Source organism: Lethenteron reissneri, chromosome 3 (genome assembly GCF_015708825.2).
Source record: "Lethenteron reissneri isolate LAM-NWPU_2019-01 chromosome 3, ASM1570882v1, whole genome shotgun sequence".
NCBI classification, from domain to species: domain Eukaryota; kingdom Metazoa; phylum Chordata; class Hyperoartia; order Petromyzontiformes; family Petromyzontidae; genus Lethenteron; species Lethenteron reissneri.
The window spans coordinates 12542842-12555427 of record NC_083781.1 but is presented as its reverse complement, the minus strand read 5'-3'; the positions used below and the strand labels follow the sequence as shown (position 1 = coordinate 12555427).

General features: G+C 50.7%; 1 protein-coding gene across 1 annotated transcript; it reads left to right on the top strand.

The window, feature by feature from the left end:
* The first annotated feature begins 1291 nt into the window (after positions 1 to 1291).
* LOC133347945 (thyrotroph embryonic factor-like) lies at positions 1292 to 12455 on the top strand. The gene is made up of 4 exons (XM_061560714.1): positions 1292 to 1379; positions 7609 to 7947; positions 10237 to 10436; positions 11574 to 12455. Exons 1-4 carry the CDS (start codon positions 1292 to 1294, stop codon positions 11871 to 11873), a joined length of 927 nt encoding a protein of 308 aa, XP_061416698.1. The 3' UTR covers positions 11874 to 12455.
* The last annotated feature ends 131 nt before the right edge of the window (positions 12456 to 12586 follow it).

Here is a 12586-nt window from a genome sequence, read left to right as displayed (position 1 = left end):
AATTTTGTTTTGGTTTGAAGCTTTCGTGACTGTAGGAATCCATACTCTTTTGTTCTTTCGGTAATTAGAAAGAAAATAAAATAAAACCGTGACTTTACCGAAAGAACCAAAGAGTACACATTTTGTGCTCAAGTCTGTTCAGAAATAATTATTTTTTTACATTTAAATTTAGGAGTTGGTGAAAAAGGGTTCTGTTTGCCGCGAGGATTGGGTTTTTCATCATGAAATAAACAGTCGCTACTTCTAACATATACACATTCACGCAAAACTTCGACCATGTCCAGTTTTAATGTAAAAAAAACTCCGTTGTCTTTATAGAGAGAGAGAGAGAGTGGCTCACACTCGGAAGGTCGCGATTTCAAATCCTGGATTGGAGGGGGTCGACTCAGCCCCATCATCCCTCGAGGGTCGATAAAATAAGCTGTTATCCTTAGTGGCAATAAAACAGGAGGTGTTGAAATGTTAAAACACCAATTACTTGAGACGCGTCTACCACGACTCCGTCGACCACGATTCCAGCGGACTGTTTTTAGAAATGCCACAACTCACCAGCACCACCACGCCGCCATCCACCACCATCACCAGCTCACAACAACCCACACTACAACCGCAAGCCACAACCGTACCAACAGGATCAACCATCAACGCAGCCATGAGGACTCCCCACCACTGCACCATCCTCAACCAATACCATCGCCATGAGCCTCTCTGTGTGGCTTTCTGGGTGACGAGGTAAGCGACAGGGTGGGTGGTTGGGTGGCTGGATACCTGGCTGGGTAGGTGGCCGAGTGGGTTATGTATGGGTGTAGAACTTCTTTCGCACCCTACGCAGCTAACCGTGCTAAATCGGAGTTGCGGGTTACTGACCGCGTGGGTAGCTGAGCGACTTGTTTGGTAGCCGACTGGATAACTGCATGGCTGATTGGCTTGATATCCGACTGCTTGGCTTGATACGTAGCAAGGTGACGGGCGATTGCCTTTACGCCTGACTAGCCGATCACTGGGGAGGTGACTGGGTGATTTGTTGGTGCTTGACCAGTTGGCTAGGCGAGTCAACTGGCTGTTTGGGTGGCTGGCTGGATTTTTTTCTTGCTCTTCCAAGCTGCTCACCACTCAGACGCCTCCCCGTGCCCAGCCCCCGCGCTCAAAGCCACGGGATTATGACTCGGGGCTTGGAGTGTCTCCGTTTCGTCGAGCTTTCGAGTCGCCCTGGGACCGGCGCTGTACCTCCTCCCGTCTCGTCGCCTCCTCTTCCCCCGGGAGACCAGCTGCCCTTCGCTGCCCTATGGCCATGTCTGCCCATCGTCCCTTCCCTCTGCACAGCGTGCTCAAGTCTCTGCTTGAGAACCCGCCCAGCGCTCGGCAAGCGGAGCCAGGAGGTCAGGGCACACACGTCACTCCGCACGCACACTCTGCATGTACATCGCATGTCAAACCCATTAGGGGTCAAATCATCCGAGGTCCCTATGGGGGGGGGGGGGAGTTTGCAGGAAAGCACAGAAAGAGGAGGTTATAAACCCAGGAGATTAGGAGGAGAACCCGGGGAACTAAGGCACAGAAACATTTAACCATCACGCAGGATCAGGCTGGTCCGCTGAAAAGGAGTTGGCGTAGCAGTGATAGGATATCACGCACAGTCGTACACTGCCTCGCGAACACCCACGTAGTACATTGATGATAATAAACTTGCCTTGGATAGTTGTTCTTAGTTAAGCTGCTGCGAGTAAAGGTTGCTTTTGTTTGCACCTTACCCGTACATAAGATGCGAATCGGCACAGCTGCTGGCGGGACACAGCTAATTATGATTCAAGTTCTCAGGTTAAACAACAAAAACGTGAGAATCCGTGGGACGTCGGTGGGATAATCAAAACCGTGAGTGTCAAGGGTTGATACTCCTCAAAGACAATTTCGTTATCTTATTTGGTGACACGCATGAGTACAATTCAGCCATCGGCTGCTTCGCAAGAGCCTTGACATTCAAGCATGTACATACATATGCATGTGCATGCTTGCACACACACACGAGTACACACAAATACATCAACATGCATATACACGCTTACATTGCACATACACACGTGTACACATGCGTGCACATAGGTAACGCGTGCTTATGTGGGGCTTGCGCTGGCTCTACCCCTGATCAGACGAGCATTGTGGGTGCCGCGGTGGTGAGATGTTAACGACCTCGCCTGGTCTACAGGAAGTTGTGGGTTCGATCCCGACCCTGACGCCTGCTGTATATGTGGAGTTTGAGTGTCTCTCTCGCTCTCTCCCCGTGGATTTTTCTCCAGGTCCTCCGCTTTTTTTCTCCACACTTAGAAAAAAATGCGCTTCGAGTATTTGCCTGTTGCTATCAATTTCCACGCGATAAGCCACTTCGTTGAGATATAATTTGTGGCGTAGGTCACTTCTAAAAAAAAAAAGCTAAATGGCTCAGTGGACCTTATCTGGTAAAAAAAAAGAAATGTTTTAATAGTTTAGTTCTGCGGTCGACAACCAAAAATTCCAAAGAGCCAATTTTTTTCCGGATTCTGAATTTTATTTTTTTGTCAAGAGCCGCGATTGGCGTGTGGTGAATTCTAGACAGTGGCCCCGCATCAAGCAGTCCTTCACAAAGGAACCCCTGGGACATGAGTTGTAGTTGGGGGCTGCACGTCAACCCTCCGGGCATGCCTCTTGGCGTGCGTTAGCTCGCAACTGCGGCGTGGCTTCGCTCGGGAGTCAGGCGGTCGGTGAGTCGCTTGGCTCGGGTTGAGGAGGTAGGAAGGTCGCGGTGGGTCGGGCGTGCGACGTTTCCATAAACAGTGCCCAACGCCTTTCTCACCAGCCTCGCCTCTCACCAACCTCGCCTCTCATCCCATAGCCGTCAACCCAGACGGTTTTCCCACCCGTATTCTTGTACAGGGAAATTGAGTTTTCAGGTCCATACGGCGCACAGCCGTTTCAATGCGGGCAACATTTTTTGTGTCTATTTGTTTGTGTTTCTACCCTTGTGATGGGGACTTTGTAGGATGACCACTAAGGTCTCAATTGGTCTGTAATAAGGTAGGGCAATGATAGGGGGTTGCCAGGTATGCACCAAGGCCATAGCCATGGAGTCAACATTGGAGAGGACCAAATCTTCCAGGGGGTGTCCCCCCCCCATAACCACAATCATATAAACAGAAATATATCAATCATATAAACAGAAATCTATTTTATAGCAATATATCGGGGGGGGGGACATTTTGAGCATATTTGAACATTGGGGGGGGGGGATGTGTCCCCCCCCAATATATACTATAATTACGGCCTTGGCTATGCACCACCCTCGCCTCTCACCACCCCCCATCGCCCATCACACCGCGTTGCTTTATACTACCCCCGGAGCAGGCAGGGCAGAGTGTCAGTGCGACTCCTTCCTGGTGTGACTCGAATCTCGAGTTGCCCGCTGGTGCGTCGCAGGCCGCCACGGGCACTGACTGCTGAGAGGGCTTCTATCTGAAGCCGCGTTGGGCCACCGGTTGATGGCAGGGAGAGCGATTCGACAGTGGCGGCGGTACACGTGGAATCTGACATTCTACCTCTTGAAGGCTTGCCCGCCCACGTGCTATCAAGAGACAAAGATCCCCCGCATAGCCTTCGCAGACGTTTGCGGCAAGTGCTGTTAGCGAGCACCAGCACTTAGTTAGTAGGTAGCCACTGGGAACTGTGGCCCTTTTAAATTATTTAAGTTGAACACTTGATTTGTTTAAAACGGCTTTTTGTGTTTAGGTTTTTTTAACTTCTCTCCGCACCTCCGATTAGCATGGTTGGATACGTAGAGTACCAAACAAGTTCAACATACTGTACATACATACGAGGCTGAGTCGACCTAGGCTAGGACTGGTTCAGACAATTGATAATCGTCACCGGTGTTGGCAGTGAGTGGGGAATCCAACTCGGGTCGCTGGGTTCGTAGTGCAGCGCGCTAACCACGACACTACCGCACAACACACACACACCAACATTCCACACACACACACTACAACATCACACACACACACACCACACACACACATCAACATCCCACACACACACACTACAACATCCCACACACACACTACAACATCAACAATATCCCACACACACACTACAACATCCCACACACACACTACAACATCACATACACACCAACACACACACACCAACATCCCACACACACACTACAACATCTCACACACACACTACAACATCACATACACTCCAACACACACACACCAACATCCCACACACACACCAACATCCCACACACCAACACACACACACCAACACACACACACACCCCAACATCCCACACACACACCAACATCCCACACACCAACACACACACACACACCAACACACACACACACACCAACACACACACCAACATCCCACACACACACCAACATCCCACACACCAACACACACACACCAACACACACACCAACACACACACACACTACAGCATCACACACACACTCCAACATCCCACACACACACTATAACATCCCACACACACCAACATCCCACACACACCAACATCCCACACACACACACCAACATGCCACACACACACAAACATCCTACACACACACGCGCGCGCTCAACAAATCACAAAGTTGTTGTTATTCGCGACAACCACTTACTGAGAGAACGCCGAGCTTGCTACTCTGCAGTCGACCTCGCTGTCCGTCGTCTTGCTGCGCTGGTTCGACATAATTCGCTCTCTGTGTCCCTGTGAGAGAGACAGAGAGAGAGAGAGACACACAGAGATAGACAGAGAGACACAGAGAGAGACACAGAGAGAGAGAGAGAGACACAGAAAGACAGAGAGAGACACAGACAGGCAGAGAGAGAGAGACACAGAGACACAGCGAGAGACAGAGACACAGAGAAAGAAACAGAGAGAGAGACAGAGAAAGAGGCAGACGGAGAGTTCTGGCTCGGTGTTGTTTCCACCATTCGCCCTGGAAGGGATGGGGCGGGGGATTGGTCACCCCACTCCTCAATGTGCTTTAGATTTCATCCAGAATTCAGAGGGGGCAGCAAGCCTAACGAGTGGAAGCATGACTCTCTCTCCCTGTCCTCTATTGTTACGCAAATTACGCAATGCCATAGATAGGGCTTTGGCAACCTAGACAGAGAGGGTTGCCCGCATTCACAATCGGACTCGAGCCAATTTTTTTATACCTCGAGAATTGGCAAAGTGGGCAACCTTGGGGAGGAAAATCATCAAGTGGAGAGAGATCCCGTTTCGTGGTTATTGCTCTGGGTTCGCACCCAAGGGGTGGTCAGTGTCAGATGAAACTAGTGCGGGGCCTGTAGCATATGATGTTATAAAGGGGACCTCAATAAAAAAAACGAATATTCAAGCACAAATGTTTTACTTGCACAGTAGAGTACTGTAATTATATATTTTTTTTATTTGCTATACAGCCAGCTAATACGGCAAATCGCTAACCTTAAACACCCAGTCGTTCATAAAAGTTGAAGGCAGTATAGTACTATAGTAATACAGCAAGTGCAGAATCATACTCTTTGGTTCTTTCGGTAAAGTCACGTAGGTATAAAATAAAATAAATCACGACGTTTCGGGCGCAACACAAGCGTCCGGAATTGATAGCTTGAAATAATTTAGCGCGGGGCCCTTGAAAGTGCGGGGCCTGTAGCTACTACATATATGTAGTAGCTACTACATATATGTAGTAGCTACTACATATATGTTGTAGATACTTGTGCTACTAGGATAATCCGGCACTGGGGGTGGGTGGTTGTGTACACAACGCACGCGTGCGTATACATACGGCACGTGCATAGGTGTACATGCAGCCGTTCATACGCACACGCATGTGCATGCGGGCACGTACATGCGTGGACATGCTTACGACTGGCGCCGTTCGTCTCTGAGTGGTGGTGACGTCTCCGCAGCGATTGTGCCAGGCTAGGTGCACTTACATACACACGAATGCATGCGTATATATGCTGGACATACGTACGTAGGTGTGCGTACGTGCAACACACACGCCGACGTACACAGACATGATTCTTCATTGTTTATTTTTTAAAATCTTAGATAAGGTCGTGTCGAAGTGTGTGTCGTGAACCCACCACCACCCGACACAGCCGCGTTTATAATAAATAATCTCGTGAGTCAATGCGTGGCTGCGGGGGGTATGGACGGGTGGGTTGGTGGTTGCATCCCGGCATCATCAGGCTGTGGACGCAGGGGCTCAGATGTCGAGCGAAAATACCGATCCTCGATCACCCGGGGTCAGAGTTAGTAGACGCCATGACGTCACAGGCACAGAAAAGCACGTGGACCTCATTATATAATTATTACACGGTGATTGCTCGCCGTTGATTGGCTGTGACTGGCATGCGTTGCGTGATAAGGCGAATCTGGCGTTTGGTGATAGAAAGATATCGTTCATTATGTTGAGGCGTTATTTTGTGTTCGTAGTGATTCTGGTCATTTTGCTTTTACTCGAGATCAGAGCAGATTTTGCCGATAAACTCTCGATTCTTCGTGATTAACCCTCTTGTGCAGTGACATTTGTCAATGTGTCCCTGTTAGTCATGGGACCTTTTGGCCGGTATCAAAGTATGAACAAATAGGAATAGATTTTTACCCTGTCTGGCAATAAAACAGGAGTTGTATTAAGATGTTCAAATATCAAATAGATATATTTGTCAAGGCATCTAGTACTGCAGTAACCACAAGCACTGTCATACTAGGCCACAAAAACGTCTGTTGTATATGATGTTGGACAATCAGTTTCATACACAAGGCCCATATCAGTTTAACACGTAGGCGTTCGCGACCAATATGAATCATAATAAAGGTTTATGGGTTAGATCGCGTCATTTATTCTAGTTATTTTTTTAATCTCTGTGCCTTATATAAAACTGAGTTTATTATTATAAACGTGCGTTGTTTGTCTTTGCCTTGCTGTTAATCATCTCGGTGACCCAGCAGATCACTCTTGCCAATGAGACTCTGCCAGAGGTGGGACAAAGTCATTGTTATGCAAGTCCAAGTCGAGTCTGAAGTCATCAAATTCATGACTCGAGTCTGACTCGAGTCCAAGTCACATGACTCGAGTCCACACCTCAGAGGTGGGACAAAGTCATTGTTATGCAAGTCCAAGTCGAGTCTGAAGTCATCAAATTCATGACTCGAGTCTGACTCGAGTCCAAGTCACATGACTCGAGTCCACACCTCAGGACTCTGCGGATGCAGCATGTGTCCATGTTGAACTTCTTTCGCACCGTACGTAGCCCCGGTCCTCTTGAGTCAACTCGGCCTCAAACGAGTACCCGGTGCGGTGCGTAGTGAACATCGTCGCAGGGGAAGCAAAGGCGGTCGGGCGTGGTGCTGGCCACCCACCCCCTCGTGTGCCACGGTGCCGGCCTTCATAGGGGCTGCTACTCGCTAACAGCCACTCGCCCCAACAGTCTGTTACAGGCTACACGGGGGATGTGGTTTCTTTGTCTTTGCACCATGTATGCATGCTGAACTTCTTTCGCACCGTACGCGGCACCTCACCCTGGCCAGACACAATATTGACACCTAGCTTGTGCCCGAACCGTCCGCTCGAGCAGAAAAGGCAAAGTTCATCGACGGAGATGAAGAGGACCCCAGGGGCCACCTCGGGGTCTCGGCCTTCTTTGGACCCACGCTCTGGGACAAGACGCTGCCCTACGACGACAGCTTCCAGCTCGAGTACATGGACCTGGACGAGTTCCTGCTCGAGAACGGAATCCCTCCGGCGGCCAACTCCGCCGTGGCCACGGCTCTTCCCGCGGCAGCGGCCCCGGGACTGGGACCGGCTCCCCAGCCGCTGCCGTCCCCGCCTCTCCCCGCTCGGGCGCCGTCCGTGGGCGATCTGCCACCGGGGCCGAGCGGCTGCCGTGCCATCAACGTCGATCCTCTTTCATCGCGTAAATATTTACGCGATCTAACCCACCCACTCATCCCACCCCACCTCCACCTCCACCCCCAAACACATTCCTGCGGAGGGAGCTGGTAGGAACGTTGGGTTGCTCGGTCAATGGCCAGGGTCAACGGCGGCGTGGTGTATTCCGCAAATATTCCCGACTGTGAGGGCGGGCACAAGCCGGCGTGAGTAGGTTAAACGTTGAGTTTTATAAGGGCACCACGGGGTGACCAGCCCCTCCCCTCCCCACCCAGCCCCACCCTCCTCACCCAGTCCCTCCACACCCAGCCCTTCCCCACCTTCCCCTCCCCACCCAGCCCCACCCTCCCCACCCCTCCCCACCCTCCCCTCCCCACCCAGCCCCTCCCCACCCAGCCCCTCCCTCCCCCACCCAGCCCCTTCCTGCACGACGGACGGACGGACACAATAATCCCCTGTGGGCTGGTGTAACCAGGAGGTTCCTACCAGTAAAACCTGGGTGATATCCGTCGCGAAAGCCTCGTGCGTGTTAAACTCTCGATCCTCTTAGTCGTCGTCGTCGGAGCTTCGTCTTATTGATTCTTGCCGGAGGAAGCCGATGAGCTCTGAGATTCGTTTTTTGTGTGTGCAGGAGCAGGGTCGTCATTTACGCAGTCACCTGCCTCTGTAATGCTGCCCCGCTTCTGCTGCAAGCGCAGACGATGTAACACTGAACCCCCCTCCCCATACGTCCACCTATAAATGTGTGTTCTGTCTTCGCGATGTCCTGTGCTTGGCAACGTGCTCTAGGCAATGTTGTGATGTGATGTGCTGCAGGTGTTGTGCTGTCAACCTGGACGCTGATGTCCTAGCCACTGTTCCGTAAGCTGTAAATGTATGTTGAACTTCTTTCGCGCCGTACGTTGCCAACCATGCTAATTGAAGGTGCGAGGGAAGGACAACAAACTAACGCACACAAATCTGTTGTAAAGAAATGCGTTTTCAATATGCATTTAAAAAGTTGCACATAGCTCCAGTGGCTTCCGAATATCGGAAGGAAGAGCGTTCCAGACGGCCGCTGTGCTGTAAGCTGTCCTGTACTCTTTGTTTTTTTCGGTAAAGTCACGTAGGTAAAAAATAAATGAAAACAACTAAATTAAATCACGACGTTTCGGGCGCAACACAAGCGTCCTTCTTCAGGTGGGGACAACTTAGCGAGAGCACATCGCGAAGACGGAACACACGGTGACACACTTGAGCGGTTGTGCTTTAGCTACGTTGTCCCCACCTGAAGAAGGACGCTTGTGTTGCGCCCGAAACGTCGTGATTTAATTTAGTTGTTTTCATTAATTTCATAATTTCTTTTACCTACGTGACTTTACCGAAAAAAACAAAGAGTATGAATCCTTGCAGTCACGAAAACTTCAAATCTAGAATTGTCCTGTACTGTAAGTGATGTGCTGTAAGATGTGTTAGGCTTTGTTCTGTAAGCTGTGCTGTGTTAGACATTGTATTGTAAGCTGCGCTGTCATATCCGTGTTGTGCTGCAAGATGCGCTGTAAGATGTGCTAGACATTGTCCTCTAAGCTGTGCTGCGATGTGCCACGAGTCTCGTGCTCTAAGCCGTGCTGTGTTAGACATCGTGCTCTAAGCCGTGCTGTGTTAGACATCGTTCTCTAAGCCGTGCTGTGTTAGACATCGTGTTCTAAGCCGTGCTGTGTTAGACATCGTGCTCTAAGCCGTGCCGTGCTGTGTTACACATCGTGGTCTAAGCCGTGCTGTGTTACACATCGTGCTCTAAGCCGTGCTGTGTTACACATCGTGCTCTAAGCCGTGCTGTGTTAGACATCGTGCTCTAAGCCGTGCCGTGCTAGACATGGTGCTCTAAGCCGTGCTGTGTTACACATCGTGCTCTAAGCCGTGCTGTGTTACACATCGTGCTCTAAGCCGTGCTGTGTTAGACATTGTGCTCTAAGCCGTGCTGTGTTACACATCGTGCTCTAAGCCGTGCTGTGTTAGACATTGTGCTCTAAGCCGTGCTGTGTTACACATCGTGCTCTAAGCCGTGCTGTGTTAGACATTGTGCTCTAAGCCGTGCTGTGTTACACATCGTGCTCTAAGCCGTGCTGTGTTACACATCGTGCTCTAAGCCGTGCTGTGTTAGACATTGTGCTCTAAGCCGTGCTGTGTTACACATCGTGCTCTAAGCCGTGCTGTGTTAGACATTGTGCTCTAAGCCGTGCTGTGCCGAGACGCTGTAGACGTCGCGCTGCAACCTCCACGCCGCTGCTGCCCTCATCCTCGTGCTGCGATCGCGTCCCCCGAAAATCGACAGAGCCGAGCGACGCGGTGCCCGGCAGCCCGGACGCTCCGCCGGACCACGAGACGGAGCCCGCGGAGCAGCAGCTGGTGCGCTCCTCGCTGACCCGCCAGGGGACCTTTGACCCCCGGCAATGCAAGTTCTCCGACATGGAGCTCAAGCCGCAGCCCATCGTGAAGAAGGCGTGCAAGAGTCACGTGCCCGACGAGCTCAAGGTCAGCAAGGGGGGAGGACACCGCCGAGTCGACAAGGGGTCATTCGCCGTGGGCTGCTCGGGATTTTAACCCAGGGCAGAGGTCGCAAACGGGTTTTGATTCCTTACCCGTACCCGGCCGCACCAGGGTCGCAAACGGGTACCCTACCCGTACCCGGCCGGGTACGAGTAGGGTACGGGTATCGGGTACCCGATTGCGACCTCTGGGATGAAGCCATGTTGCAGGCGCGGGTGGGTTGATTCTAGGAACTGCAGTCACGAAAGCTCCAAATTAAGATTGATTCTAGGAACTTGAATTGTGAGAAGAGACAAGACGTTGGGAAATGAGTGACAAACTGTTACTCACCAGTGACTCACGGCCTACCCGTACCCGTACCCGGCCGCACCAGGGTCGCCGGGTATCGGGTAGGGTACGGGTATCGGGTACCTCTGACCCAGGGTCCTCCGAGCCACCCGCGGGCCGAACTCATCAAGCACTGGATGCTCGAAGGCGCTGAGCACGGTTGGATACGCGCGGTGCGATAGAAGTCCTCCTACACATGTATTTAAATTAATATTTACGAGATCTAACCCAAAAAAAACCTCTATTGTGGATTATGGACGATACCGGTCGCGAAATCCTACGAGGTGTTAGAAACGAAGCCACAACAACAATAATAACACTGGTCAATAAAAAAACATCTTTTTTTTCTGGCCTGGACTTTTGCAGCTGTTTTAAACTAATTTCAGGGTGCTGATTCCAAATCTGATCTCAGATTTGCTCTATCACATCTCATTTTTATGCTATCGGCATACCCCATTTTCATTTATTTTACCCGAAATTAACTGTCAGTTATGATTGCAAGTTGTTGCGAGTCAGTGACTGCTTTAGTGTTAACATATGATGCTGTATTTTTAGGATAGTGTGGTTATAATATCATTTTATGTAGATATCCACATTTATTGAATATTTTTCTTCTGCAGTTTTTATTGAAAATGCAATATTTGATATCTCAAAAACCTGATGTGATAGACAAAAACTGATGCCACATTTGGAATCGTCACCCCAAAATTACCTTAAAACCGTTGGAATACCTTATGCCAGAAAAAGTGTGTTGACCAGTGTAATCCCACTCCTCCGCCCGTCGTTGTGTGCCAGGACGAGCGCTACTGGGCTCGACGCAGGAAGAACAACACGGCGGCCAAACGTTCCCGCGACGCGCGTCGTCTCAAGGAGAATCAGATCGTGGTGCGCGCCTCCTTCCTGGAGCAAGAGAACGCCGCGCTGCGTCGTGAGCTGGCCGAGATGCGCCGTGACCTGGGCCGCGTGCGTAACCTCACGGCCAAGTACGAGGCCCAGGGGGAGAGCCATGGGGAGAGCCATGGGGAGGCCCGGTGCTTGAGCGAGATCGCTCAGAGCGGTGGTTCTTCGTCTTCTGCTTCTTCTGCTGCTGCTTAACCTGGGGGTGCACGTGAGACGTGGCCGAGTTTTTTTTTTATTTTAGAAGGTAAATCATCGAAAACGCGAACTAAGCACGGGCACGCAAGCTCCAACTTACTTTGTTTCATCAAACCCGATGTAGTTATTGACATTATAATTTTTTTACGATTGTCAAGGTTATACGAACCACCGAGTTAGATTAACGACAGCCTTGTGATTCATTAGCGAGCACGCGTGTGTGTGTGGTGTTCGCGTGCGATGGAACGGTGGTGTATCCGTCAGCGGGCCACGCTACGAACCTGACGACCCGAGTTCGATTACCGCTCACGGCCAACACCGGTGACGAGTATCCGAACCGGTCCTGGGCCCTCCCCTAGGTCGACTCAGCCTCAAATGAGTACCTGGCTCGGTGTGGAATAAACATCGCTACTGGGGAGACAAAGGCGGCCGGGTGTGGTGCTGGCCACCCACCCCCTCGTGTGCCGTGCCGGCCTTCATAGTCTGTTACAGGCGATGCAGGAGATCTTTGTTTATCGGAATATTTCTACTGGAGGAATTCAATGAGCCATGAAGCTCTTTTTTAATCCTTTATATTAAGTTCACTTGCTTGCTTGCTTGCGTGCTTACGACCGTGCAAATCTTTCGGTCGTTTTTTAACCCACTTCCCGTGATCCAATCGAGCTGACATTTTCCACACAGACTCGTTGTGCGTGACAATTAATTTTCGTGAA

Excerpts from the sequence above, each read along its gene's own strand:
- LOC133347945 (XM_061560714.1), top strand. The coding sequence starts at position 1,292 with ATGTCTGCCCATCGTCCCTTCCCTCTGCACAGCGTGCTCAAGTCTCTG. Across the intron at positions 1,380-7,608 it reads TCGGCAAGCGGAGCCAGGAG|AAAAGGCAAAGTTCATCGAC; the intron begins GTCAGGGCACAC and ends CCGCTCGAGCAG. Across the intron at positions 10,437-11,573 it reads ACGTGCCCGACGAGCTCAAG|GACGAGCGCTACTGGGCTCG; the intron begins GTCAGCAAGGGG and ends GTTGTGTGCCAG.